General features: G+C 47.8%; 1 protein-coding gene across 1 annotated transcript; it reads right to left on the reverse strand.

Moving 5' to 3' along the window:
- Positions 1 to 1155: 1155 nt before the first annotated feature.
- Positions 1156 to 27331, reverse strand: NMNAT2 (nicotinamide nucleotide adenylyltransferase 2; the record flags this gene model as incomplete). Its single annotated transcript, XM_080623676.1, has 11 exons — positions 1156 to 1258; positions 1359 to 1426; positions 1670 to 1771; positions 2838 to 2914; positions 3544 to 3588; positions 3704 to 3784; positions 4439 to 4568; positions 6349 to 6427; positions 7142 to 7209; positions 7927 to 8015; positions 27247 to 27331. The coding sequence occupies 11 exons, from the start codon at positions 27329 to 27331 to the stop codon at positions 1156 to 1158; spliced, it is 927 nt and encodes a 308-aa protein (XP_080479802.1).
- Positions 27332 to 27353: the final 22 nt, after the last annotated feature.

Raw genomic sequence — 27353 nt, forward strand, 5'->3', positions numbered from 1 at the left:
ATTGTCTTTTGCTCCATGTTACCTTGCCCTGGTTTTGATATAAGCACCTCCACTAGACTCCATCCCTGGCATCTGGGGGCATATCACAAGCAGGAGAGCAGGAGCCTGGCATGTCCTGAGGGATGTGCAAAGTAGCCACAGCCAGTTTGGGAGGGGGAAAGTATCATGCATTTAACAAATTCTTCAAGGAAAGGAAGAGGGCAGGAGCAGAGGGAGAAGGAGGAAGTTTACAGGCAGAAATGGAGATCTGGAGGCTAGAGGATGCGGATGGACCCAGCCCCCATGAAGCTCAGCTGGGTTTGGGGGTGGTCACTTGCTTCTTTCTCCCTCCTTTCTTGGCTTCATAGATGGTGGGTCCCTTTCTAGATGCTAAGGGCTGCTCGTTCTGACACTGAGTCAGAGTAGAGCATCTCTCCAACTCCGCTTGCCTAGGGGGTGACCTAGGGTGAGTTGGGGTCACTTCCAGCCAAGGAAAGGTGAGACATGACATCCCCCCCCCAGTAATGCTTTGGCAGCCATGCTTACCCAAGGCTCTGCTTCCCTTCAGAAATGCACTCTCCATGATTTTTTACGGCCAGGGGGAGGATTTTGTTAGCTGGGTTGTCCTATTGCCGGCCTGAGGAAGTTCACCTGCCATAGGGCACTGAGCCAGTTGTGTTACAACTGCCTGTTGCCAGCCAGGATTCATTTGGTCATCATGGTGAGAGGTCCAAATGGCTCACATTAAAACTATTTAAGAAAAAAAAAGTCCACCTAGATTTATTGAGCTTAAGTACTCTAAGATGATGCAGAAGAGGAAGCCCCTGCTCTGAGCATGCTGGGAGGACGGACCAGTGGGACCATTTCCCAGTGACATGCTGGGAGGGGGGTGTCAGAGCTACTCTTTTCTGGGTCCCCCCCTTCCTCCCCATGTGTGAGGGGGAGGGTGGTTCCCTGAAAAAACAGACAAAACCGTTCTCCTTGGGGCCGTGCTGCGATTCCCTGGACATTGCTGCACGATGGAGCTTTGGCGCCGGGGGTGAGAGGCAGACACGGGCAGGAGGCAATGGGGTGGGGAGAGAGATGGAGGCACAGACTGAAAGAGAGAGAGAAGAGTGACAGAGAGCTGTAGGCAGGCGGGACACGAGGGCTGTCTCGCTGCAAGACCTCTGGTGTTTAGCCGGAGGCATTGATGTAGAGCTGGCTCTTGAGGATGTAGTCGATGACGGGCTGGCAGAGGTAATCCACAACGTGCCCATCCCCGTGCTGCAGGGCCAGTCTGGGAGTGTAGGGGGAGAGAAAAGGATCAGAACCCACTTGGGTGGCTGAGGGGCACCCCTTTCCCCACTCTGTCGTGGGAGTTGCCCTGCATCACCCACCTGCTTTTGGTGGAGCTGACAACCGACATGGGGTGGTTTGAGTCGTCCTTCACTACCAGGATGTTGTTCTGCAGGGCAAGGAGGAAGAGGGGAGAGAAGAGATGGCTTGAAAGCAGGTGTCTGCATCACCAGCCCCTCCACCCCAGTGGACTCAGGAAGCTGCTGTGGTGGCCCCACTGCCCACCCCAACTAGCAGCTGGGAGCATCTGGCCTCGAGACATTTTGTGCTCTGTGGCAGAAGTGCTCCCTTGGGTAAAGAGAGGCTTTTGGTCCTCTCACAATCTTCCTTGACCACATGTGCATCCACTTACTTTGTACTTGCGGAGTATGGAGGAGTGGTTCATGATCCGGTCGGGGTCTGCTCCATCGCGGGGCACCACCACAATCCCAAACTCCCCAACAATCACCTCCATCTAGGAGCAACCCAAAGTGGGGAGAGCTTTATAACCACCCCACACAAAGCCTGCTGCTGCCTACTCCTACCACCCCACACCATGAAAGCTGGGCTATGGATGGAGATACAAAGTGAATTTGAGACTATCTCAAAGGCATTTGGCCAAAACTTGGAATTATCAAGTGATGGCGGGCATAGCAAGTGGTCTGCAGTGGAAAGGCACAGGGTTAAATCTTATCATTAGATGCTGAGGTTAGGCTTTAGGGAGGACTTGTCATGGTAAAAGGAGGATGGCAGCAGAAGAGGTTGCTCAAGGAGGACGTGATCTCTGCCTTGCTGGAAGGCTTTGTGAGTGGGACAGATGTGTTGGTTCTGACACAGGCCTTGTAGGGTTGTTCTTCCAAGGTTGTTTGAGCCAAGGCTGGTGGCCAAGTTTGCCACCGTGTAGGGATGGCTCCTGCTGCTCACACCCATCTGAGGTAAGACAAACCAGGTCCTTCCGAAAGAGTGAGGTCAGCAAATTCAGGCAGCAGGAGTACATGAGGTGTTGCTGGTGCAGAATGCCTCCTCTGCCTGTTCTTCGACATCAAAGTTTTGCATCCTTTATGCTGAGCTTCAAGACTTGCCTCATCTCAGATTTTGCAGCCTTTCAGAGGAGATACCTGCCAGCTAATTGTTTTTAAAAACCTCAGGATTGAAGACGTGGTAACTGATTTTAGAAATGGTTGAGAGACTCAAGGAAGGGGTCAGGTTGTGCTGACTGACTGATTTCAGTGAAGAGCCAGGGGAGCTACCATTGCCAGCAATGCTCTGACTGCTGTAAGCAGTGTGTGGGTTGGTAATCCAGCTCCTCCTCTAAGGCTGGTGCCATGAAAATCTAGTTTCTCCTGCAAACCCTGTCCCTCAGGCTGCCTGTGAGTAGGGTCAGGGTTGGGACAGAACAGGCACTGGGGATGCTGGGCACAGCTCCTGCCATCCCAGGAGACCTGAGCAGCTCCTGGGAGTGCTGGGTCTCGGAAGCAGGAGAGGAGAAAGGGAGCCTGAGGAAGAGTGGCACGGAGGGGTGCCCAGCAGTGGTGACTCACATCTGCCTCATTCCAGAGACCAGGGATGCAGAAGGACTCCAGCAGGTCGCTGCCACAGAGCAGTAAGATGCGAAGCTCTGAAGAAAAGAAGCAGAGAAGCTCAGAGGTAGGAGCAAATGGGGCTGAGAAGGCACTCCCTACCCTCTTCCCCATTGCACTTCTTGGGGAGAAAACTTCTGCACAGACCTCACCTACCAAAAGAAGTCCTGATAAAGATCCCATGTCCCTTCTCACATCCCTACTGGTGCCAAACATCAAATACCTCCCCCTACTTTATTTCAGCTCCTCTCCCATGCTGCTGGGTTGTTGTAAGCATTGCTACATGCTGTTCAACTATGGCTATGCTCCAGCCCTGGAGGTGAGGTATCCCTGGGGAAGGGAGTAATTTCTCCATGCTACAGGCACCCACAATTGCTTTGTGATCTGCTGCAGGGGCTCCAGCCACAGGGCAATATGGAGAGCCCAGGGGATTGCTCAAAGCCCTGGCCATGGCTGTGTTTTAGTAAAGCTGATGGTGAAGCACCAGAGGTTTTCCTTGCTCATCTTAGAGGACTTTCATGTCCTTCCTTTCTTTGGTAGCTAGCACCAGGGTGACATGATCCAGCATCCTTCAGTCACCACTGTATCTGTCATGCAACTGCTCCTTGAGCTGCAAAGCACTGACCCAGAGGAGTTAGAGCCATGTGGAGGGAGTGTATGTACTCACCGATCTCCTCGTATCTCATCACTGTCCCCAAGTTGGCATTTTCATCTGAGGAAAGGAAGCAAAAAAGAGGTATTGGTGTTCAGCCTAGAAGATGGGGCTGGGAGAAAAGCTGGGGACTGGAGTGAAAGTGGAGATGATGCTGGACTTTCCATTTACGTACCCACAAAAGTGAAGCGCTCCATGGGTGGGCGAACGCAGCAAATCCGGCTCAGGCTTTCTCCCACCTTCCCGAGGATCTTTGCTAAAAGTGAAGGCGGCAAATTAATTAGAAGCTGTGTGACCAACTCATGCAAGTGCTTTGGCCACCCTGGTCCTGCAAGATACTCCTGTGCCTGAGTGCAGGAACTGCTCTCAGCATCTCCCCATCACTTCCAAAGCGAACACAGCCATGCCACAGCCTTAATTCCTGAGAGTGCTACACTGTGCTTTGAAGGGACAAGATGGATAGCTAAAATCACTAAAAAGATCACAAGATGTTCATTTTTATGGGATTTAAGTAATGCCCCCTCTTATCCTCAGCTAATACCTCTGTGTCCCACATCACACCAGCTCTTGGAGGATCCAGCCATATCACTTTTCCTGCCAGTTCATCCCTTGCATGCAGTCTGTGGGTACCAGGTAGCATTTCTCTTAGCTGATTTCACCATGTGGACATCAGCCAGCTGAAGCCCAGTGAGATTTCACAGCTATTTTAAGCTATTCTCGGCTCCCCTTGCTGCACTGAACGCTAACTCCTCCATCACGTCCTCACCCAGCCCTGGGCTTGGAGACTGATGAATGATCTGACCCAAAAATAGGAAGATGAATGAATCACTGTTCCTAATGCTTGGCAGCCCTGGCTGGGAGGTGAGGGGTGGATGTTCATTCCCCTCTTCCCTACCCTGCTGCCACCTACCTGCAGTGGGCTTGCTGGAGACGTTGTTGTTGTTCTGGTAGATGGTCTGTGAGGACTCGTTCTGGGGCTGGCCAATCACAGGAGTGATGGAGGGTGTGTTGACATTGGAGAGGATGCAGCCAGTCACTCTCTGCAACAAAGGAGAGATAAAACTGGAACTGTGCCTTCACCCCACCTACCTCCCAAAACCTTTATGACTCTGTATTGAGCCTCTGCAACCCAAGCTGAAGTTATCTCCAGTGACACGTAACTCCAACTTCACTTTAGGATCCCCAGCCCCATCCAACCTCACCAGATAGAGCTAGGGCTAGCAGGACCCTGTGAATAATGACTTGTGATTAAGGCTGGGTATGGTGGGATTAACTTTTTGCGTGCACCCATGAGGCTGGCAAGGCTGCAGTCATGCTGCCTGCAGCTGGCATTGCCCCCATCACATAGAGGTGCTCATAACTGCTGATGAACAAATAAAAATACAGTGTCTGATGAATTGTTGGTGCAAAGCCAGCAGCTTACACATTACCCTGGGAGCAAATGTGACCTCTTTTCCTTCACCAGTCCCTGCAGGACAAGGAAGGCATCTCCAGAGGCTCCCGGGCTTTGACACCAGAGTCCCTGGATGCACTAGACATCCTGCCAGGCTGGTTAAGGCTTCTTCTATGCCTCCTGTCTGGGCTGCCCGTGAGTTTTTGTGATGCTTTTTTATCCATTTCCTGTCCTTGATTTGCTCACTATATCCAAGTGTTGGCAGCAGTCCTGCTCCCACCTCCCTGCAGTCACCCAAGGGCAATCACCTTCCTCCTTGGCTCTCAGGTGTGCCTGGGCTTTGGAGGGACCTTTTCTCCTGGGTTTTGTGCTCTCCAGAGACTTCCCAGATGCTGGATTTGCCTGCTGAGTCACTCTGTCAGGTTCATATATTGGTTTCATCTTAGCTGGTTGTCCTGGTTCCAGCTGGGATAGAGTTAACTTTCTTTCTCGTAGCTGGTGCAGTGCTGTGTTTTGGATTTAGTCTGAGAACAATGCTGGTAACACACCGATGTTTTAGTTGTTGCTCAGTAGCACTTACCCTGATAAAGGACTTTCAGCCCCTCATGCTCTGCCAGTGATGGCACAAGAAGCCAGGAGGAAGCAGAGACAGGACACCTGACCCAAACTAGCCGAAGGGGTATTCCATACCACAGCATGTCATGCCCAGTATATAAACTGGGGGCAGTTATCCGGCAGGGCTAGATTGCTGCTCGGATTGGGCTGGGTATCAGTCAGTAGGTGGTAAGCAATTGTAGTGTGCATCACTTGGGGTTTTTCTGGGGTGAGAGATTCGGGGTTTATTCCTTCTTCTCCCTCCCTCTCTATTTCCTTTTATCACTATTAATTATTATGTTTTACTTTTATTTCAATTGGTAAACTGTTTTTATCTCAATCCATGGGTTTTAAAATTTCTTCTGATTCTCCTCCTCATCCCACCGGGGGTGGGGAAAGAGTAAGTGGGCAGCAATTAAGTACTTAATTGCTGGCCATGCTTAAACCACAACACTGGTGAGTGGAGGTGCTCGTCTACCTCTCCGTCCCTCAGGGCAGAGTAAGCACTCCGCATCAATGATTTGGCTTATGCCCATCCTCACCTTCACCGCGCTCCCCTCCCGGTGTGCATGGGACTGAGATTGCTGCTGGCTCCAGCTGGAGGGCCCAATTTGGTTTTGCCATCAGTGCTAGGGGCTCAAAGTGGCTCTGACAAGGTATCTCACACCTCTTGCAGGTCAGGATTTCAGGCATGTTCCTGCACGTCATCTGTCTGCCCACCCCAGCCATATTTCAGTTGTTGATGTCCATACACCAGTGCAAGAGCACCCCCACTCCTGCGCTTTCCCCCCAGCCTCACCCCAGGTGCATCCACGGCATAAGGGCTGCCTCACCTTCATCAGGTCGCGGTGGTGCTCCAGCACGCTGCAAGTGGTCTGCCAGGTGTCCTGGTAGCACTCCCAGGGGTCCACCCTGTGAGGAGCACAGCAAGGCAACACGGTTGGCTGATGTGACTGCCTGACCTCCTGGCCATGCTGCCTTCTCCCCACCAGGCCAGCCAACCAGTGCCATGAGTAGCCACCCTCACTTGCCCAGCACTGCCATGGACAATGTCATTCCTTTAGCCCTCCAGTTCAGTTCTCCTAAATAGCTTTGGGGACCTGAGTATGTGCCTGGACATCTATCCACTCTCTGTACTCAACTAAACAGTTTTCATTGGCTTGGATGTAACTACATGTGTTACAATCCTGTTTTCTGAGGACAGCCAAAGATGTTTCTGATTCCACGTCGGCCACCACATGCCACGTGGCAGTGCTGGGAAGGGGAGAGACTGTGGGCTGCTGCTACAGGTATAGAAAGGGGAGGTGCCACAGCACAAGGCTGGGGTGGGCTGGGTGACTTTGAGCCTACCCAGACACCACAGATTCAATGGGGAAGGTGGGGGGTTGCAAGATCCCCTGAAGTCAAAGGGGTCCCTTGAAGGATGGTGTAACACATCAGTTCTTTGATGGATTAGGAGAGGAAGATCTCCAGTTTTTAGTTAAGCTTTGGTTGGGAGAGAAAGTCCATCCTGGAGCTCTAGCAACTGGTGGCATTTCCACTTTCTATGCAGGACTTTACCACCACAGTGCCAGGAAAGGGGCAGGGGCTGTTGGTGCTGCTGCAGGTCTGGACTCTGCCACTCACCTGATCCAGTCGGAGGACTGGACAGCCAGTTGGCACATGGTCAGGCGGTGCCGGCTTGAAACCAGGCCCTGCAAGAGAGGGTGATGGAAGAACAGTTATGGAAAAAAGCAAGCATCGTGCCCTGCCCAGCCTTGGCTTGCAAACCCTCCCAGGGCAGAACACTGGGCTCATTCAGATGAGACAGGCCAGAAGGACTTTCTCTTGCTCACAAAAATTTATTCAAGTTCCTGTTTGCTGGAGGGGAGGAGTCCCTGACTTGCTTAAGCCCTGGTTATGCGCTGCTCAGTGATATTTTCTCAGCACCACCACTCTCAGCCCTGCACTGCAGTGGTGCCAGAATGGGGATGGTGGTTTCTTCATGAAATTTCTACAGCTTTCAGGAGAGAAAACTCTTTACTCTCCTAATTCGGATTTTCCCCACCCTAGAAAGTGCTTTTAAAGGCCCCTGTTTGCATTGTGGCTTTGAAATCATTCAGAAAAACAAAAACTACAAAAAAACCCACACCCCGAACCAACCCAACAAGATCACCACCAGCATTCTGGGAGAGAACGTTTCTCTTTGCTGTCTAGTACTTTGTCTGGTTAAAGGGTCTTGCTGCAGTTTCTAAAGTGTGAGTGTTTTCATCATCTCTCTCCCCTTAGAGACTTTCCCACGGTCCAGAGCTACCCTGTGCAGAGGAGGTCCATGAAAGGACAGGTGAATACAGTGCTGCCCAGTGCTTGTCCCTGGCTTCAGAGATACCATAGCATATAGGCAGCAGAAAGGGAGAATGGGGGCAACCCACCGTCTTCCCATAGGAGTCGTGCACAGGTGAGACAATGCCACCAATGACGATGAAGCGTCCGGTCTTGTGCAGATAATCCCGGGCTCGCTCTGAAGGAGAAGGACAAGGAAAAGGATGCAGGAGGATTCAACTGGACACACTGAGTCCCATAATGCCCTACTGTTGCCTACTGGCTTTGGCCAATGCCCATGGAGCAGCTCGTTCTGGCTGTACTGGGTGGGGAAGGCAACCAAGTGAAGGGCTGGCTTCATTTTTACTATCCGTCTCATTCAGTGCTATCCTTGGTGATGTTTAGCATGGACCTTCCTGGGGACCTTAAACCTTGCATGAAGGAGGATTTGGTGGAAGAAGGCAGGTCTTTAGCAAAAGCTAAATCACGTTCAGACTCGAAACCACCTTCAACCACCTTGGCAGGACATCAGAGGGACAGCCGAGAGCCTGCACCACTGACAAGAGCTGCTCTGCAGAGCCAGGCTCTTACAGCTACTCTGGAGGATCTGAGCTCACAAGGTGAGACATGAAGCTGGTTCATTCACTTTCCTTTCTGTTTTTCTCTGCCCATAAACTGCACTCATCCTCTCTCTCCTCATAGCTTCTCCCTTCCTCACCTGCTACAATCTGCTGACTATCAGCCAAAAGTTTCCTAACAGCTGGAAAGCATCTCCTAACCTCGACCATCACTTTGACAAGGACCCCAAAGATATGAGCAAAATTTTTAAAAAACCATAATAATAACAAACCCCACTGTCTTTGCCACCACTGTGGTACAAGGGCACCCACTTTGTTTTCTGAGCAGAAAACTTGCTGGCTCATATGTCAGTGTTTGGCTGCAACCCTTGCAGGAGGAAATCATTACAGACTGGGAGATGGATGGATTGAGAGCAGCCCTGCTGAGAAAGGGGTACTGGGGGGTGACAAACTGAACATGAGCCAGCAGTGTGTGCTTGCTTCCTAGAAAGCCAATCGTGTCTTGAGGGCATCACCAGCACTGTGGCCAGCAGGTCCAGTGACGCGATACTCCCTTTCCACTCCTCCCTCTTGAGACCCCACCTGGAGTACTGCGTTCAGCTCTGGGTGCCCCAGTATAAGACAGACATAGACCTGTTAGAGCAGGACCCAAAGAGGCCATGGGAATGGTAAGAGAGGTTGAGAACTGGAGAAAGGTTGAGACAGTTGGGGTTGTTCAGCCTGGAAAAGAGAAAGGTCTGGGAGACCCTCTTGTGACCTTTTGATACATAAAGTTGGCTTCTGGGAAAAATGGAGACTTTTTTTAATCAGGACCTATAGTGACAGGACAAGGGGCAACAGTTTAAAAGTAAAATAGGGTAGATCTAGGGTAGGTACAAGGAGGAAATTTTTTTACAATGTGGGTGGTAGGACACTGGAGCAGGTTGCCCAGAGAAGTTGTGGATGGCCCATCCCTGGCAGCATTGAAGTTCAGGTTGGATGGAGCTTTGAGGAACCTGATGAAAGATGTCCCTGTCCATGGCGGGAGGGTTGGACTTAACTGATCCTTGAAGGTCACTCCCAACCCAAACGATTCTGTGAGTCTGTGATTTTAAGATGTGCTGTTGGTTGACAGTCTATATAAGAATTGCCATCTCACACAGGGCTTTATGCACAGGTGCTTAGCACAGATGGATACCTGCCATCCTCACCACAAGACCAACACCTCATGTGCCACTATTTTGGAAATACTGAAGGATTCACCAAAAGGAGCAGCACAACAGAATCAAGATGTTTGTCCGCATCTGCTCCTTTCTGCTGGAAAGTGCTGGGATGCTGCTGGTGAGCTTCCGACCTCTAGCTCCAACCCTGCTTTCTCCCTGCTTGCTCAAACTCTGGTCACCCCTTGCTTGATTCAACTCACAGAAAGTAGCTGCTGGGAGCTGCTCTCGCGGTATGAAGCCTTGGTACAGGATTTGGAAGTATTGGTCTGAGAGCATGTAATCCCAGTGGGACGGGGGAAGCCTTTCTGCATGCACTGGGAAGTGGGGGCTCAAATGCCCTGCATATGGGCTCCTGGGATCTACTCTGTGTGGTCTTGAACAGAGAGATGGAGCTGTCTGTTTGGGGAACAGCAGCTCCACTATGAGAGCAATGGCAGTGTCAGTCATAGCATGGTCCCTATCACAGTTGCCAGCCAGTGCCCAAGGTCTCACTTGCTGTTGAGCACTTTTCCCCCCACAGTTTTTCCCTTCCTTCCTTGGGCTGGTCCTGATGCAGCCCCTCATCCTGCTTCCCTTTGCCTGCAGGCAGGGCTGCGCTGGGCTTTGGGCAATGACAATTACATCCTCCTCTTCTAGAAACCTCTTTGTCAATGCCTCATAGAGTTGCACCCATGTTCGTCACCGCTCTTTGCAGTGATGCTTTTATCTCCTGACACTCTTGACTCCTTTGCCTTCAGCCCTTTCTCCCTCAAATTCTTGCTGCTCCCCCTACCAACATATGCTATTTAGTGTCAGCTGCGTCATCCCTGGGCTCTCCCCAGGTGCCCTTTCTGTGATACCCATCACCTGCACCTCAGCTAGTCTCTCAACAGCCACACGGCTCTGACACCACTCCCTCCCTGTGTCACACCACACCAAGAAACTTACTAGAGACCCTCCAGTCTGATGCACAGCCTTGAGCTGGCATTTCCAAAAGACAGGATAAAAATGCTGGTGAAGAGTTGCTACACTCCCATGGGTGCCTCTTCCCACATCCAGCATCGCTCCCCTGCCCCAGAGCACATACATTCGTACCCCAATGCTTCTCTGAAGACGTTGTCAGGGAAGCAAAGAGGGTTTGACCCTGATGCTGGAGATGGGAAGTCCCATCTTTTCATGTCACAGCAGCAATAACACCTGCCCCCAAGCTTTTGCAGCTGTATAACCCACTTCCTTTACTTAAACTATCCCTCTAGGTGTATTGCAACTGCCTTGTTCCCTAGACATATTGTGATTGCAGTGGATATAAGCATCAAAGCTAGCTCCTGATATCTGAAGAGATGTTTCCCCGTCCCTGCTGTTCAATCTGGCATCAGACGTTGGGGCAGGGAACCCACCCTACAATCCCATCTTTGCCAAAACAGCCATGATCCCAATTTCCCCTCCAAAAGAAACTTTCCCAAAGAGAAATAGGAAAAAAGAAGGGAAGAACAGTGCCATGAGGATACCACCAGCTGGGTTTGAGCATGCGGGAGTGGTGGATGAGCCCTGGGCCAAAGCTCAGCACAACAGGCAGGTGAGAGCACATCTTGGTGGGTGCAGATGTGGGGAAAGGGACTTTTCCATGGGTACTTCACTGTGTATGTTTTTTCCTGCACGTCTCCTGGTCAAACAGTCCTCTCTGATTGTGAATGGTGGTGTGAATGTGGTTGTGCTGTTTAGGAAATGACCATTCTCCCAGCAATGCACCTCTTCAGCTCCCAAACTCTCACTTCTGGGCATGCTCAGGTCAAAAATTCAGCTCTGAAATTATTTTGGAGCTCTCTTGCAACAGCTTAGGATGGATGAGGAGCCCTTGTACATTGAGGGAGGCCAGAGGGTCTAGCAGGGCAGGGAGGTAGAGATGGTGCTGAGGAACTGCTTGGGTGAAATAATTTTATTTCCTCCGAATTTTGAAATTTCTGCTATGGAATATTTTTTCAGCTATTGGGCCAGTTGAAAGTCAACAAAGGAACTATAATTGCTGTGGACTTTCCCCCCTTCCCAGTGTGTTGAGCAGCCCCAGGCCCCAGTGACAGCCTATGGATTTGCCAGCCTTGATAAAACCTCTTCCTCAGACTCACCTGAAATCCTTTCCCTGGCTTCCTTCCCAGCTCTTGTGCCCTGGGCGTGCCAGCCCCAAGAGAGAGAAACACGGGCTTGTATCATTTGATCAGTGCAGGGAGTAAAATCCAATTGCCTGAATTAGATGTACTGAAAGTTTTCCTCCCTGTCCTCAAAATCCTGAGCTTGAAGGGGTTAACTCCAGCAGTTTGGTTTGAACCGTATTTTTTCATCTTTGCTGGTTATTTATCTGTTGAGACCGGTGTGGGAGCACCTGTGTCTGTCAGTGGGTTTCAGTGGTGCAGTGAAGGGACCAAACCCAACCCTGTACATGACTATGATTATCGGTGCTTCAAGTGGTACCTGGAAAAGCACCCTGTGGGAGAGCATACACAGAAAAATACAGTATTCTTGGGATTTTTTTTTTCTTTTTTCTTTTCTTTTCTTTTTTTTTTTTTTTTTTTTTTTTTCCTGCAAGCACAAGGGGGTTTGAATCAGCACCATAAATTAAAGCATAAAACTCCATGGGTGCTGGGATTCCCTTTGCAGCCCACCATGGCAGCCCTCAGTAACCACTTGCCCAGAAAGCCAAATGTGAAAAAAAATCCTCTTTCTTCTTCACTCTGCATTTTAAAAAGAAGAATCAGGGCGTACCAGCAGCACTTCTCCCTTTCCAATGCTCTGTGCTCGCCTTTATTGATGTTACTGGCTTTTCCATCTGTGCCTTCAAGGTTAATCAATCAAGAGCGAGAGAGAAAAAAAAAAGCCATTTTTTCCCTGATTCTGCTTTTTCTGGCATCTTTCACACAAATCATGTTCCAGGATCTCTTCTAGATTGAAAAAAAAAAAAAAAAAAAAAAAAAAAAAAGGTGTAAGTTATAGAAAACATCATTGGGAGACATTTACAGCAAAAAACCTCCCCAAAAAAAGTAAAGAATTGAGCTATGATGTTGGAAGAGGAATTAAAAGGAGTGAAGAATTGGTTTTGGATGAGCCTACAAGCAGAGAAGGTTCACAGGAAAGCTACCCTGAACACCCTGGAAGCACATGCAAGAAGACAACTGGAACGGTTGGAGCCAGCTGCCACCATGCAGGGACAAAATCCAGGCATGATCTTGGAAAAGCCAAAGTGGATCCTCCTTGATGCATGCTGTCTCACAGGAGAGCTGCGGTTTAGATGTGCAGAGAAGCCAATATCAATGGACCACCATTTACCTTTATATTGTAATGCAATTTAAAATGCAAATCAAAATATAAAGGAAACTCCCTCACAAAAAAGATGCCACTGTGTTTGAAATGAACACATCATCTCGTTATCCCTGCTTTGCCCTGACTTGATTTTACTTGTCTAAAGAAGATGAAAAACAATGATCCATTTATCTCCATGCCTTGTACAGCACCCTTATAAAGCTCCCTCTTTAGACAAGCTGAACTCCTTACACATAACTCCACAGTCTCAAGGGTGACTGATGGTATTAATTTGCCTTCAATTTTGCTGGCAAAAGCCAATGATTTTGCCTATCAATTTCTCAAGGTCTGTATCTAAACACCCCAGCACCAAGCATGGATCTTCAGGGCAGGTAATCCACGCAGGTGGCACGTCATCTCAGCTCCAGCTCCCAGGAATTCACATCAATCTCCACCACCACTGCCTGCCTTCATAAAACATCTTTTCCTGCAGAAAACAGCTCCTCTCTTACATATGTATGCAAAGGATTGGAAACCCAAGCAAACCTGTATAATTCTTGGGACTGCAGGTGGAAAAAGTATTTGCCTGTTTCTACAGCAAGGCAAACAGCTTCAGTGGGACAGATTCTATGGGACGCTCAGGTGTCGCTGGCCTCACAGTGCTCAGAGGGGTGTGCTGTTGGGTGGAGATGGATGTTGATGCTCAGCGTTGCTATCAAAATTGTTCATCTGGTTTTTAACCTGCACAGTATTATTTAGAGAAACCTGTAAAAACAATGTTGCTCTCTGAAGTATATATTTAAAAGTGGGGATCCACATTTTCAAGAGCTTGATGCCTACATCAGAACTACCAAACAGAACTTAAATATGCATTGACAAAAAAACACCTCAAAACCCCTGACTATTAAATCTCTGCAAGGGAAGTATTCGGACAAATGTGCAGGCTATAAAGCAGTAGTATGGTGTGGCAAACAGAGATCTGAGCCAGGAATGAGAAGACCTGCCTTCTGGTCCTGCCTTGCCTGCAACTTGCAGAGCATCCCTTCACTTCCAAAACTGGTCCATTCTCATTTGTTTTTGGGGCAGAGCACATCCATTTGCTTGCAGGGCTGCATCCACTGAGTAACTGTACCAGCTCACTCGTGGCTCTGCAGGCTTGCTTGTTTATGTAATCATAATCTAAGCCAGACCTTCACAGCCATCCACTTCAAAGCAAAGGCCTTTAAAAAGATTGTGTTTTCTTAAAGGACATCTCAAATCCCATTTGGAGAGGAGCTGTGCTGCTAGCAGGGTTGGCACTGCGGCAGAGCCACCCTCACTGCTGGGGCAGAGAATTAGGGGAAGGCTTCAGCAAACCATGGCTTCAGACACAAGACTGCAGTATTAGTTTGCAGCATCTAGGGGCTTCCACACAGCAACCATGATGCTGTGTTTAAATCTTCATTTACTCTTCCTACAGATTGATTCTTCTTAAACTGACTTCAGTGGCTAAATGGAGAGAGAGGGCAACAAGCAGCCATAGCCAAGCCTGTCAGAATGTGTCAGCTCATCAAGCCTTGAGTCATATCTTCTGTACAAGGCAAGATAAAATGGCTTTAGGTCTTGTAAGAGACCCTAGGGATGTTCGTGGTTCATTCCCCACCCCAGGCTGCAGTTGCAATGCCTCCTGCCACAGCATGTGCTCCTGGCATGTGCAGGAGGAGGTGTGGGTCTCAGCACCTTGAAACAATGGGTGATCAGCAATGTGGCTTTATGTGAGGAGCAGGTAGAAGTTGGGCAGCAAGGGCAGGGAGACAGAAGGGAAGTCATGGCTGGCACAGAAAGGGCAAAGAGGGTGACTCCCCTGATGTCCTTGGGTCTCCTGTCATCCTTGGGACTTCTGCCCTCAGGTCTTCTGCTGTCCTTGGGTCTTCTAACATGAAGAAAGCAGGGCAGTGCATGGCATGAGGCTAAGCTGAGGAGCTCCACACCCAAGCATGGCAGTGGTCATTCTTGTGGGTTTCTGGAAATGGGACACTAGGTTTGATGGGTCATAGCTTTGAACTGCTGCGGCTGCTCTGATAGTGTGGTGCTTCCTCCAAATCCCTAGGTCCATGTTCTCAAAAAAGACCTTTTTGTACTATTTTTTTTGTGTCTTTCATGCAAAAGATGCTGCTTGTGGAGATCAGGTTTGTGGTCTCCCTGCAGACATGGCTAATGCCAAACACACTGCAGTAGTTTAGTATTCTTCTTATCATCTGTATTCCTTATACTCAACAGTCTATGCAGCTCCTGACCTTCCCCCCTCTCCCCTAATTCCTACCCCCTGGCTTGTGCAAAGAATTTCGCCTGGGAAAGAGTAGATTTTGGTAAGAAAAGCCATCAGTCTCAGGAGTCTCAGTGTGCTTCTTTATTGGTTTGTTGCATTTCTGATCAATTTGTTGTCATTGAGCTCAGCCTTCTGTCCCACCCCTTTCCTGCACCATTTCTTGCCTGTGATGTCCAGAGACCGCACTGCACCTCAGAAAACACCCTCTAGTATTTTCATTTTCTATGAGCACTTTATAGCCTGCAGCACCAATGCAAGGATGTTGGGTTAGAAGAGAAAAGATTCTTTCTTTTCCAGTGTAAGTTATCCTCAATGTTCCAGACAGCCCGCATGTCTTTTAAACATTGTTGACATAAATAAACTACCAGTAATGGACCTAGCCAAGACGTGCATTAGCCCACTGGCAGTGTGCTTGTGTAGTGGAGACCTTTCAGCCACAGCTCCCAGCTCCATGCCTCTCAGCACAACCCCTCTGAGGCAGCTAGTGGTTGACCTTAGCCTTGCTATGCTGGGGAGTGAACAGGGGTGACACTCAGACCTTTCCCAAGCAGTGGTGACACCCCCCTGCTGCTCCATCTCCCCTGCAACTGCATTTCAAATATTTTTGGTACCACCCCTTTCCTGCAAGATAACAGCAGGGAAAAACAGTCAGAGGGTACAGAAATGGTAAGTGACGATTTTGTCCAGACTGGATGAAAAAATATCATCCTGCTTCCCAAACAGGAAATAAGTGCTTATTTAAAAGAGGTTTCCCTTTGGCGTTTCTCAGTAAGTGTATATAATCACAATGTTTCCGCTGCTCTGGCACTGCTCCATCACCTAAATTGGCGTTAATGAAATCAAATATGCCTCATGTTCAATTTTTCAAGGTGTAATTTTAAATTGTGTTTGCTTTGCTTTTTTACCTGGTTCAGCTACAACGCTGGGAGTTCCTTCTTCTTTTTACTTATATTTTTATTTTACAGAGGAATGCCACCAGCCAGCTCTGAGTTATGCCCTCCTCCCCAGGGGGGAGCCTGCAGCCTGCTCATGCTCTGCACCAGCTCTCTAAAAACACACAAAAAGTAGCAGTGAGGCAAGGAAGTTTTGCAGTCTAAATCGCTCTTTGAGAGCCAGGGCAGAGGAGGGTGCACAGCCATGAGTGATGGAGAAGGCAAAACCATTTCCCTGATGTCTCATTTTCATTTTGAGCAATTTGGCTTCCAGCATCCTTGGATGGGATGTGGGATGCGGCCACATGTGCCAAGGGCAAGGCAAGCGCTTTCCTGCTGTCTAAAATACCTTCTCCTGGAGGGGAGAGTGACCCAGATATGCCAGAACACTTTGTTTTATTCTCAAGCTAGCAGCACTTGCAGGACCTAAATGTTGCTTCCTACCCTGAGCCCAACTCGGGCAAGGAGCCAGCAGTTACTCTCAGCCTAATTAAGTGGTGTGTGTGTGTATATATATATATATATATTAAAAAATCCCAAATCATATATATATATAACTCTGCCAAATCAAGAACATATTAATCAGAGATGTACTCATCTCAGAGCCCAGCTCTCCCTGCCCCAGGGCTACTTTTTCTGCCCCACCCAGTGTCTTTATCCACACCTCACCTACAGCTGCACCTCAGTCAGAGTTGGGGAAAACATTGGCACTCCATTCTCTGGATCTCTTGGAGGGACAAGACAACATTTCTACCAGAAGAACAGGCCCTGACCACTTTTCAGGGAAGTTTTTTCTTCTGGGAAGAATCCGGAGGAGGGGGAGAGAGTTGTTCTTCATCACAGGGTTGACCCTTCTCAAGGGAAGCCTGGGGAGATACCAGTGTGTCCCACTGACCCAAACAGCATGTCCTGCTTCAAGCTCAGTGCCTCATAGATGATGTCAGTCAGATTCCCAGGAGACTTTTGGTTGGTAGAAAAATCCCATTAAGCCCCTAATACTTAATGATTTTCATCTCCAAGCTAATTGATCTGTTACGCATTTCCTCACCACCACCCTGTCAGTCCATAGCTGCACTCAGGCACTGTAGCAGTAGCAAATTTGGATGGGACTTCCATGCTAAATGGCTCCAGTCATTGCTGCACATTTCTTTTAATAGCTTTTCATAAGCTGAAAAAAGCACTGGCCACCAAATATCTCAAAAATCCTTATGGAAGCAGATGCTATGAAAGGCCCCAGAGAATTGACACTGCAGCATCTGACCCTCTAACCTCTCAGCCCACCCAGGCTCCCCACCAGCATCCAACTCTGAGAGCCACCTGAGTGATGACTAACAGGACTCATGCTATCACCATCTGTCGACCGCTCATGGTGTCATGGCAGAAAAAGTGAGAAAAAAATGTTTAAAACAAACAAACACCCCCCCCCCCCAAAAAAAAAAAACCAAACCCATCCCAAAACAACCCCAAACCACCAAAAAGATTGAAGACTGAGTCACAGAGAGCTGACTTAAAAATAGGAAAGCATTCACTGGAGAACCAGCAAAGAGGGGCCTGGGCAGGGGACCTGGCTGGTTGCAGGTGGTCTGGGTTTCCAGATGAAGCTTATTTTACATCCTTGAAGTTGAAATTTAAATTGAAAGCATCTTATTTTTCCCTCTTTTTTCACAACTGGAGTTTTGCAAGGGGTGGTGCATGTGAGAAGGCACACAGGAGCCCAGGAAGAAACTCTCCAGGCCTCAGAGCTTGAGAAGAAGCATCTGAGGAAGAGTCTGGCAAAGGAATCCAAGCCAAACTGCATTTCGCTACTGGAAAATCGCACCCTGCTCTGGTGCAGCAGGTGGGAGCAGGCAATACTTATAAGGTGATGAGCAACATCAGGACAATTACAGGCAGCTGCTTCTCGAGTTGAAGCTGCCCCCAGCTCTCCCAGGTAGGGACTGAATCTACTTTTACGTCAGGCAGGTGATATGCACAGTGCTGTCACTCTCACCACTTCTAAGAAAAAGTGATAAAATTTATTGCCCAGAGATTTCCATCCCGGTATCACAAGGAGAGGAGGAACATGCTCAGCCCCTCACTGGGTCTCACCTGAAGGATGGGCATCTAAGTTCTGCCTAGGTGGACCACCTTCCACGTGGTAGTTGATACCCAGGTCTGCTGTCTGGGCATCTGAGAGGTGTTCAGCTGGCGAGGTAAAGGGAAGCATCCTGGTAAAAACAACTCTTAGCAGATAAAAATGTATGAAGAAGACCTCATTCGAAGAAGGATATTTTTTGAGCTCCCTGCTACAAAACAGCATGGAAGCACCTTGCTTAGAAGCCCTCAGAGAAGGATTAAGCATCTCCAGGTAAGACAAGTGTCTGTGTGCATGGTATTGAAGTGAACCGTTCTGTGGCTGGTGCATTAGCTGGCCACTCCATAAGTCAGCAAGGAGTGCAGCATGCACACTGTAGCATGGTGGAGTGGAATAAGTTTTCCCCTTCCAGTGTAGTGCTTTCCTTAGATTTTTGGAAAGAAACGTGCCAAAAGGTGCATTTGCCAGCACTAGGTGCAAATGTCCCTCTGAGCACTTGGGTTTATTTAACTACAAACTAGAGGAATAAGCATCATTGCAGATAGACTGGGCAGAGAGCAGTTGCAGTGATTTCAGCTGAAATTTGTCTCTCCTATAGGGTTTTCAAGGCTAACAGCTCTCCAGCTGGTGTAAAGTGATGTAAACGTGCCACCCACAGTAAAGCAACATCAATTTGCGACACAAATCTGGCCTAGAGCTGGTATTCTGTGGCTGTATCTCAGCTTTGATAAGAATCTAAATATCAGGAGCAAAAATAAACTGTTTGGCAAGCAGAGGGGAGGGTGTTCCAAATAGTCCTGACTGCTCCGTTTGGAAATTATTTCTATTGCCCTGGGCCCATGGATAGAGTCAAACGGACAAGGGTAGCAGCAAAAGGCCCCTGGTGAATATTTTCATTATCCTGCATGATTTTGTATTTCCCTTTCACCAGGATGTGGGTGGCACATCTGAAGTAGGACAGGCACCTCAGTGTTCTTCCCTGGAGAGGTCCCATCTCAGCCAGCCAGCTGGGAAATCAGTGTCACCCAGTGCCTTTTTTTTTTTTTTTTTTTTTTTTTTTAAATGGAATTGAAAAATAAGAATAATAATAAAAAAGCTTTCCACGCTTGTTCTCCACTGCCCTAATTTCCTCGTGCAAGCGCTCTGTTTGTTTTCATTTCTAAGCCATTGTAGCACATCAAAGGCAGTGCTTTGTACACCCTGGCGCACGTCGTGCTGCTCCTTCAGGCTGATGCATGGCAGGATCATAACCTACCAGGAGTGGCAGTTTACAGTCCCTGATTTCCAATGGAATAGAGATGGGGAGCATTTGCCCCGTGGCTCTTTGCTGGTCTTGGGTTGCCTCTACATGGGGCTGATCTCTGCGCTGTGAGTTTGACCCATGGCTTGTTTTTGCTGGCAAAGCATCTAAAGCCACTGATCCTGGCAGGGATCTGCACTGGCTGAACCAGGACTGTGCAGGCAGAAAACATCTCACCTACAGAAATGCAGAAAGGCCAGAGGGATGCTGGTGGTTGCATGGAGTGGTGAAGGCAGCCAAGGTAGGACTTCAGCCTCGTGGTGGTCATGTTCCCGTTCCTGCTGCTGTGTCTTGCCTGGCTGCATGGCTCAGCAAAACCCTCTCCTTCATAGATCTATTCCCGAGACCCTATTTCCCCAGAAGAAGAATCAACAATGCCTTTGCACAGAGCAAAGCCACCAGAAGCAAAGCTATGCCTTTCGGCATCCCCAACCCAGCTTGTGAGATTTCTCTGGGAAAACTGGATTTTCTTACTTCTCTTGCCAATAAGCCCTAGCAAAATGTGATTTCCTCAGGGATGGCTTAAGCTCAATTAGGGGCTGTTGGATTTTCAATGAAAGTAGAAACCTTTGTGGAGCCGTCGCTAAGCAAGTCCTTCCTTGTCTGGCTCAGAGACAGGCTCCCCACCCATCCCGTGGGCAGTTCCTCTGCATTTGCCTTCTACTTCAGCTCCAAAACAGACTTATCCCAGTTCTCCTCCTGTGGGGCAAGCCCTATAGTGGCTCTTGAAAAGACGTATTCCTAAAGACTCCAGATTTTTCTGTTCCCAAAATGTGGATTTATCAGATTTTGCTGGTGTGACCAAGCTACATCCAGCAGCTCAGGCTTATTGAAGGAAATCAGTTGATGAAAAGAGAGAGGGAAAAAAAGAAAAAAGTGCTCCTGACCTAGGTTTATCTTCTCCAGTCATGACTGCACACTATCAACACATGTAAGCAAAGCTGCTCTGTGGGGGACTACAGTTGTGCCCTGGCCTCAGTTTGTTTTCAGGGCTGTGATGGGCACTACTGAGTTTGCCTGGCTTTCTCCATGCCAGGCACCCTGAAAATCTGTCCCTGCTTGGCTGGACACTTCTGGCACCACAGGAAAGCTTGAATTCATGGGTTATAAAAGCCAGAGAAGGCATGCTCATCTCAAAATCCAGAGCAGCCTTGGCTTTCTCGCCATCTTAGGCTGATTTTTCTGTCAGGTCTTTCTGTAGCTGATTTTGTCTCCCTGGTCCCAGGTGGAGGTTAGGGTTAAGGTTCGGCTTAGGGTTAAGGTTCAGGTTACTTTTGCTGCACATTCAACACAGCTGGACTGCTTCTGCTTGCCCCTTGTCCTCCTGGCCGCAAGTGGTGGGATGTGGTCTTGACCTTAGCTCCAGTGCACTCCTGTGCCTTCTGCCTCGGCTCAGGGACCTCTTGTAGCCCCCCTGCCTTGCTGACAGAAGGCATTTTGAAGGCCAGAACATGCAAGCATGAGGATGTCTATTTTGGGGCAGCCGCTCCTTGGATGCACGATGATCAGCCTGATCGCGAGCTGCTTCTACCTGCGTACCCCATCACTACAGTACCTGACACAAACCCGCAGCAGCCTGATAGGGAAAGCTGAGATTTAAGTCCCCCTCATTGCACCAGCCAGGACAGATAAAGTCACTTGCCCAAGGTCACATGAGAGACATGGGCTGCCACGGCTGGTGCTTAACACTGAGGTAATTGATACTCTCAGCACTGCACAGCTGCTATGAAGTATCAGAGAAGATGATGCAGGAGGTGCGAGCATCTTAGTAAGTGAAAACAGTTTTTAAATAGAAGTGGGCCCCTGTTTCTTGAATGAGGCTGTAGGACTGGATTTCTCACAGCAGGATTTGTTTATAGTCGGTGGAAGTAAGAGAAGGTATGTGGCATATTTTGGGAGGTGGCATTGTCACAGAGACAGTGTCTCACAGACCGTAATAAATACTGCTAAATATTTAAGAGCTTATAAATATTTTAAAAGAATCCCTGAGTAGCTATTGATGGAGTTTAATCTGGTGATTGGGAAAACGCCTCTCTTTGGGTCATAAACAGGAGATGAGATGCTTGAGATGTAAGAAGCTGGTGATAAAGACCATGTATATATGGGGTGCAGTGACAGGAATGTGACATTTACTGATGAGTAATAGCACCCAAAAGAGCCATGGGTGTTGCAGTCCTGCTGGTGCTGCTCTGCCCTCATGGCACAGCACCCAAGAAACTGCAGTTTCAGCACATTTTGTTCAAGTGCTGGGAGTGGAGGTGTGTCAGTGACTCACCAGCCAAGGCACAAGGCTGGGCTGACAGGTTCCGCTGTCTGCCACCACTTGGAGCCAGGAGCACTTGGCTGGGCCCTACCAGACCCTTTGCACCTGTGAAAGATTTTGGCTGTTTGCTGTGATTTCAGCAGCTTGGGTACCAGTGGAAGCTCCTCTGTGTGTTGCAGTGCCTGTCCAGCATCAGCTTAAGCTGCTGAGAGGTGAGCATGAATGCTACAACTCCCCAGGTCCAATAAATCAACCAGGGTGTTACAAGTAACATCTGTTCTGGCTTTGCCCCGGGTCTGATCCTTCCACTGCCACTCTGCCTGTGCTGCCTGAGCTCCCTGAGCCATGCCAAAGCTATGCAGAGCACGGCTGGGTCTCACTCAGGTCCTCCTTGTCTGTCATGTCCTCCTCGAATCCCATTACCCACCTCTCACTCCATCGATCGCTCCAGCTAATTACACATTCAGATTTCAGGCTGGAGACAAAATGGAAACATGAGGCAGCCTTGCAGAGGCTTTGACTTCTTACTCATGTTGCAGATGGCAGAGGCAAAGCCTCTCTCAAGCTCCTGAAGAGTTTTTGCTGGATGGGGGGGAGGAAAGAATCTGCTTCTGGACATTTGCAGATATATTGGCATTCAAGCAAAAGAGGAAAGAGGGGGTAAGGGTGAGCTGTCATTCTGCTCATGCATTTCTCCCAGCAATGTCCCAGGCAGCGATATTCTCATGTAACTGCTCTGCAGTTCAGTCATCTCAACAAAATAAGACAAATAAATTCTGGAAATCCAGGATATTAAAAAAAACATACACCATTAAAAAAAAGCCTCAGCTCCTGCCTCTTTCTCCCTCTTTACCTTTTAACTTACAAAACTGCATCCCTTCATCTCACAACCCTCTTTATGTGATGCAGCAGACCTCAGTGCTGCTCCTCTAGAAGGGGTGTGTTGAATAATCAAAAAGCAGCTTGGTGGGATTTTTAATTGCTCAAATTTTCTTAAGAAGCCATGCAACAGAGAGTTTTACTTTTGATGGCAGAGTCCTCTTTCATTGTCTTCCATCAGATATGCTTTTTGCCCAGCTCTTGGTTGAGATATAAATTCTCTTCAATAACATGAACACAGGATATAGGGAAAATTTAATTCTAATTAGACAAAAAAGGTGGGGAAGGGAAAAACAGTGGAGATTTGCTGACTTTCAGGAGTCACCCTATACACAAGCTATGTTTTTCTGTTCTCGTCCAGGTCCTAGCGCTGTTTAAAACTAAGTAGGTGTGAAACGCTATGGCTAAGCAAGTTTAAAACACTTAAGGTACCAAGATTCCGTATGAGAAGGCCACATCTGAATGACACTTCTGATGAGCAGAGGTATGAAGAGGGACAGAGATGTGTCAGAAAGGGTTGATTTTGATAGGTGACCCAAGCCCTGGAAGTGAATCTATGCCAAGCTACTCTTAGAACTGAGCTGAAATAAAACTGTTTTGTGAGCAAGACCTTTTCCCTGAAACCAGAAGTTTGCATATGAAATGCTGGGTTGTAATGAATTTCAGAACTTTAAAAAGGCAAGAAAGAATGTCCAACCTGCCAAAATGGGCAAAGTGGGCATTTACAGAGAGCCTTTTTCTTCTGCAGTTTAAGAAAAATGAATAAAAAGACAACAGGAAAAATAAATCAATATCAAACACCGCAGGGGAGGCGGGTGAAGCATCTATCCCATGCTCAGTATTGCTCTGAGTGTCAGTGGGAAATTAAAGTGAATTGATTTGAGTTTGGGTGTGTGTTAGCCATGCCAGCCAAGGTAAGCAGCTGAGCTCCCCAGCACCAGCCAGCGGTGAGGTTTTCATGAAGCTTTGCACGGGATTTTCTTCTGAATCTTACTTTTCTCCAATTACTAAAACTTTTTGCGTGGGATCTGCTTTTTCTTCTCTGTACCTCTTTGGGATATAAATGGAGTTTTATTCCAGACTAAAGGCCACGAACGTTCATGTCAAGTTTTAGAAGCAACCTCTGCCCTCTTTTCTCCTCCTGCCTTTCCTCCTCACCACATTAGCATCCTTTTTCTCACAGCCACATAAAGCTAGAAAATACAACTCAAATTTGTGACTCAGAACATAAGTATATCTCAAAGCACATCTGATACCACAAATAACTCGGAGTGTTTTCAGGGCTATGTGGGCGTTTGTCTCAACCCTTTGGTATGGATGGCTGTACAGCACCATATCTCACCTACTTTTTTATTATATATTATGTATCTTATGTTAAGTATTAGTTTATATGTATGATATTAATTTTATATACAGAGACATGAATCAGCCTCATCTGGTGAGTCCTAGTTACCCAGTCTTGTAACTGGCAGAGGACAGAGGGAGCCCTGTTGCTGTATATTCAGCTCTGCACAGATGCAAGGGTCAGTGGTGAGTTGCAGTTGCAGGTCTGGTGTTGTAAGAAGAATACCAGCTTTCTGGAAACCCAAGGATAATGATGATACGGAGTCTTAAATTCACATGACTGGCGGAAAAAATAACTCAGTGGAAACCTTTCCCTCACTAGAATAGACTGCCAAATAATTAACCCATCTCCTACTCAGGCAAAAATCCTGTTGTAAAAGGTTGGCTTTAGGCCTGAATAAAAAATGGTAAGAACCATACTGAGAAAGATTATGGTTGGCATACAGTGGTATGTTTACAGTGGTATGCCAGTGCAAATCTTATATTTCCTTTTGGCTTAATTAGTGCCATGTATTAAATAGATAAATTGTACCTCTCTATGCTACACAAAAAATAAAAAATGCTCCTATCAGGATCACAAAGCCCACATATTTGTTTGAAAGATAAAGACAATATTTTTGCAGAAATTCAGCTGTTTGAAATGCAACATTTACAAGATGCTGTACTGTTTTGGTTGGACTCATAGCAAGAGCTAAACAAGTAACACAGATTTTGGTTGAGGTTCCCATGGCTTCTTCTGATTATGCCTTTAGACCTGGGGGAAGTGTTCCTCAAACAAAACTGAACAGGAATTTAGAAGCTAAATTCTGTGTCCTTTACTTGTGAAAGACCTGTTTTTTGCTATCAGGTATTTCCAGACTTACATTCCAGCATGTCTACAGGACATATGCATACAAAATTTCTACATCAAGCCATTCTCTATAAGCTAAAACATATATTTCTGAAAGATACCTGAGTCTTGATTTACGACCTTCAGGTGACAGAGGATCCATCAGGTACCCAAGTACTTTGTCCTCCTACTTGATTATCTTCACTCAAAACCACACACCATATATGTAGTTTGATGTTGTGCAGTATATAGACTGCTCCTGGCATCTCACTAGTCCTTACTCCACTGAATTAAGGAGGCCCCTTCTATCACATATGACATATCTGTCCCCGAAGCAGATACTTAAAGGCCGTGATCAAGTTGCTCTTTAACACTTTTAAGGATAGATTTAGACTGAGCTTTTCTAGATTCTTGCCACAAAGCCTGGTTTCCGGAGCTAATGTAATTCTTGTTACTGTTCTTCTGAAAAGGATTTTGTTGATGCTATACATGAAAATAATACAACCTTTCTTCTTTTGCTTGATATTTCCCTTCTTACACCTACAAGGATTGTATTTGCAGCTTTATTTACAGCATCACACAGAGTTCGTATTCAGTGAGCTACGTACAATCACTCTTCAGTCCTTGACACAGTCACTGTTTGGCAGAAGACATTTGCCTGTTGTTTATGTTTGACAAGCGTTCTTCCTTGCTGGACCATATGACTTCGCATTTGACTTCACTGTTTGAACAAGTCCTTTTTATTAAACAACCTGAATCAGGCAGCACAACTGACTCATTACCATCATTAATTGCTATTCTACACGCTTTGGGGTCATTGGCAGGGATTATGGATTTTCTTCCTGGTCATTGACAAAGATACTGAACCATACTGAGAAAAAATAAATAAATCTCATTGTGAGTCTCGTAAAAACACCCACTGCCTATCAATATCTCACTGATCCTTATTTTCTAAAATATATCTTGATACTGGTTTTTAGTCCACTAAATATGGGCCACATTGATATTTTTAGTATTACTTTTCTTAATCAAAATGTTATCTAGGACTAAATAATGTGAATTATAGAAACTATGTTTTATCAATAGTGGCTTCTTTCAGCCAAGTCCCTGTAACTTCATTTAATTATTATTTTTAAATAGTTCCTCTTGTTCTTTGTTTGCAGCTTTTTAGCTTCTGGGATAGGATTTTTCTATGTTTCTGGTGTATTGGTGCTCAGGACTACATTTTGCTGGCACTTATGAAGTGGAATAACAATGTGATCATGTGCATCCAAAAAATCATCATTTTTTCTAGCCTGCTGCCAACTCATTATGTTCTACGAAAACAATGTTTGACATAGAAATACCCCAAGCTGATTTCAAGTATTTTTGTGCTTTGAAATTTATGGACAGCTTTTAGAAACCCCAGGGATGCTTCTCCAGCTGTAGCATGAGACCTTCAGCATCTGCTCCCCAGCCTCAAGTCTCTTATCAGACGTCAAGGGTGGTTCCTCTCTCTGCACTTCAAGAAGGGATATTAGAGTAGCTGATTTTTCTACTCCCATTTTTTTTCGGTGGTCTGCAGTGGACACTTCACCCTCACAGAACTCCTTCCCATGCTAGGTAAGTCACTGTTTGCATAGGGATCTCCAGGCATTTCAAGATGTACCTGAACTGTCAGTATTTATGGCATGTCGGACTGCCTTTAACAGAGACTGCCCTTCCTTCCTCTCCCTCTCCATCCTTCCTTCATTCCCTTCCTCCCTCCCTCCCTTCCTCTTGTCTTGCCTGAACAGGCTGTAGCAGTGATTGTAGCATCCCCATCATTTGGATCATGTCACAGATGCCCAGTAATATCAATCATCTTACATGAGCATTTCAGATTCCTTTGACCTATTATCAATCTAAAGGGTGGGCATTCCATTATTTCAATGAACTGCCTATATTTTTGCTCACTTCTGCCATACCTGGCTTTAGATGCTTGAACCAGTCCCTCCCTCCGTCACTGGTCACAGAGGATATAAAAGTGCTGCAGCGACCACAGACTCGTAGACCAAATGGGCAAGTGACAGGTTACAAATACCACCAGGAGTCCCTGCCAAGACCGACCCCGGGGGGTTGTGGGGGCGCGAGCGTGACAAGGTGAGTGCAGGCGGGGAGAACCCGCTATCTTAACGGAAGCATAACCCGAGGATGGATGCCAGCCCTTCTGCTGATGGCTTATCGGTGTGGATGGGCCGAGGCCCGGGCCGGCCTCCGCCCGCGGCGCCTTCAGCACCACCCCCTGCGGACAGCGCCCGGCTGGGGCTGCCCCGCGGTTTTCCCCCGCCTCCCCCCCCGCCCCCCGCGTGGACCCCCAGGAACGGGCCTGCACCATCCAAAATGCACCTTTAACATTGACCCCCACCCGGGGTGCAGCCCCGACCCTCCTCCTCCTCTCCGCACCGCTGCCGGGGTCCCGGCGGGACTAACCGAACATCTGGATGTGGCCCTTGGTGATAGGGTTGAAGCTGCCGCAGGCCAGCAGGATAACGTGGGTCTTGGTGGTCTCCGTCATGGTGCCGGCGCGGCCCTGCCTG

The sequence above is a fragment of the Psittacula echo genome (genome assembly GCF_963264785.1).
Source record: "Psittacula echo genome assembly, chromosome: 7".
In the NCBI taxonomy this organism is placed as follows: domain Eukaryota; kingdom Metazoa; phylum Chordata; class Aves; order Psittaciformes; family Psittacidae; genus Psittacula; species Psittacula echo.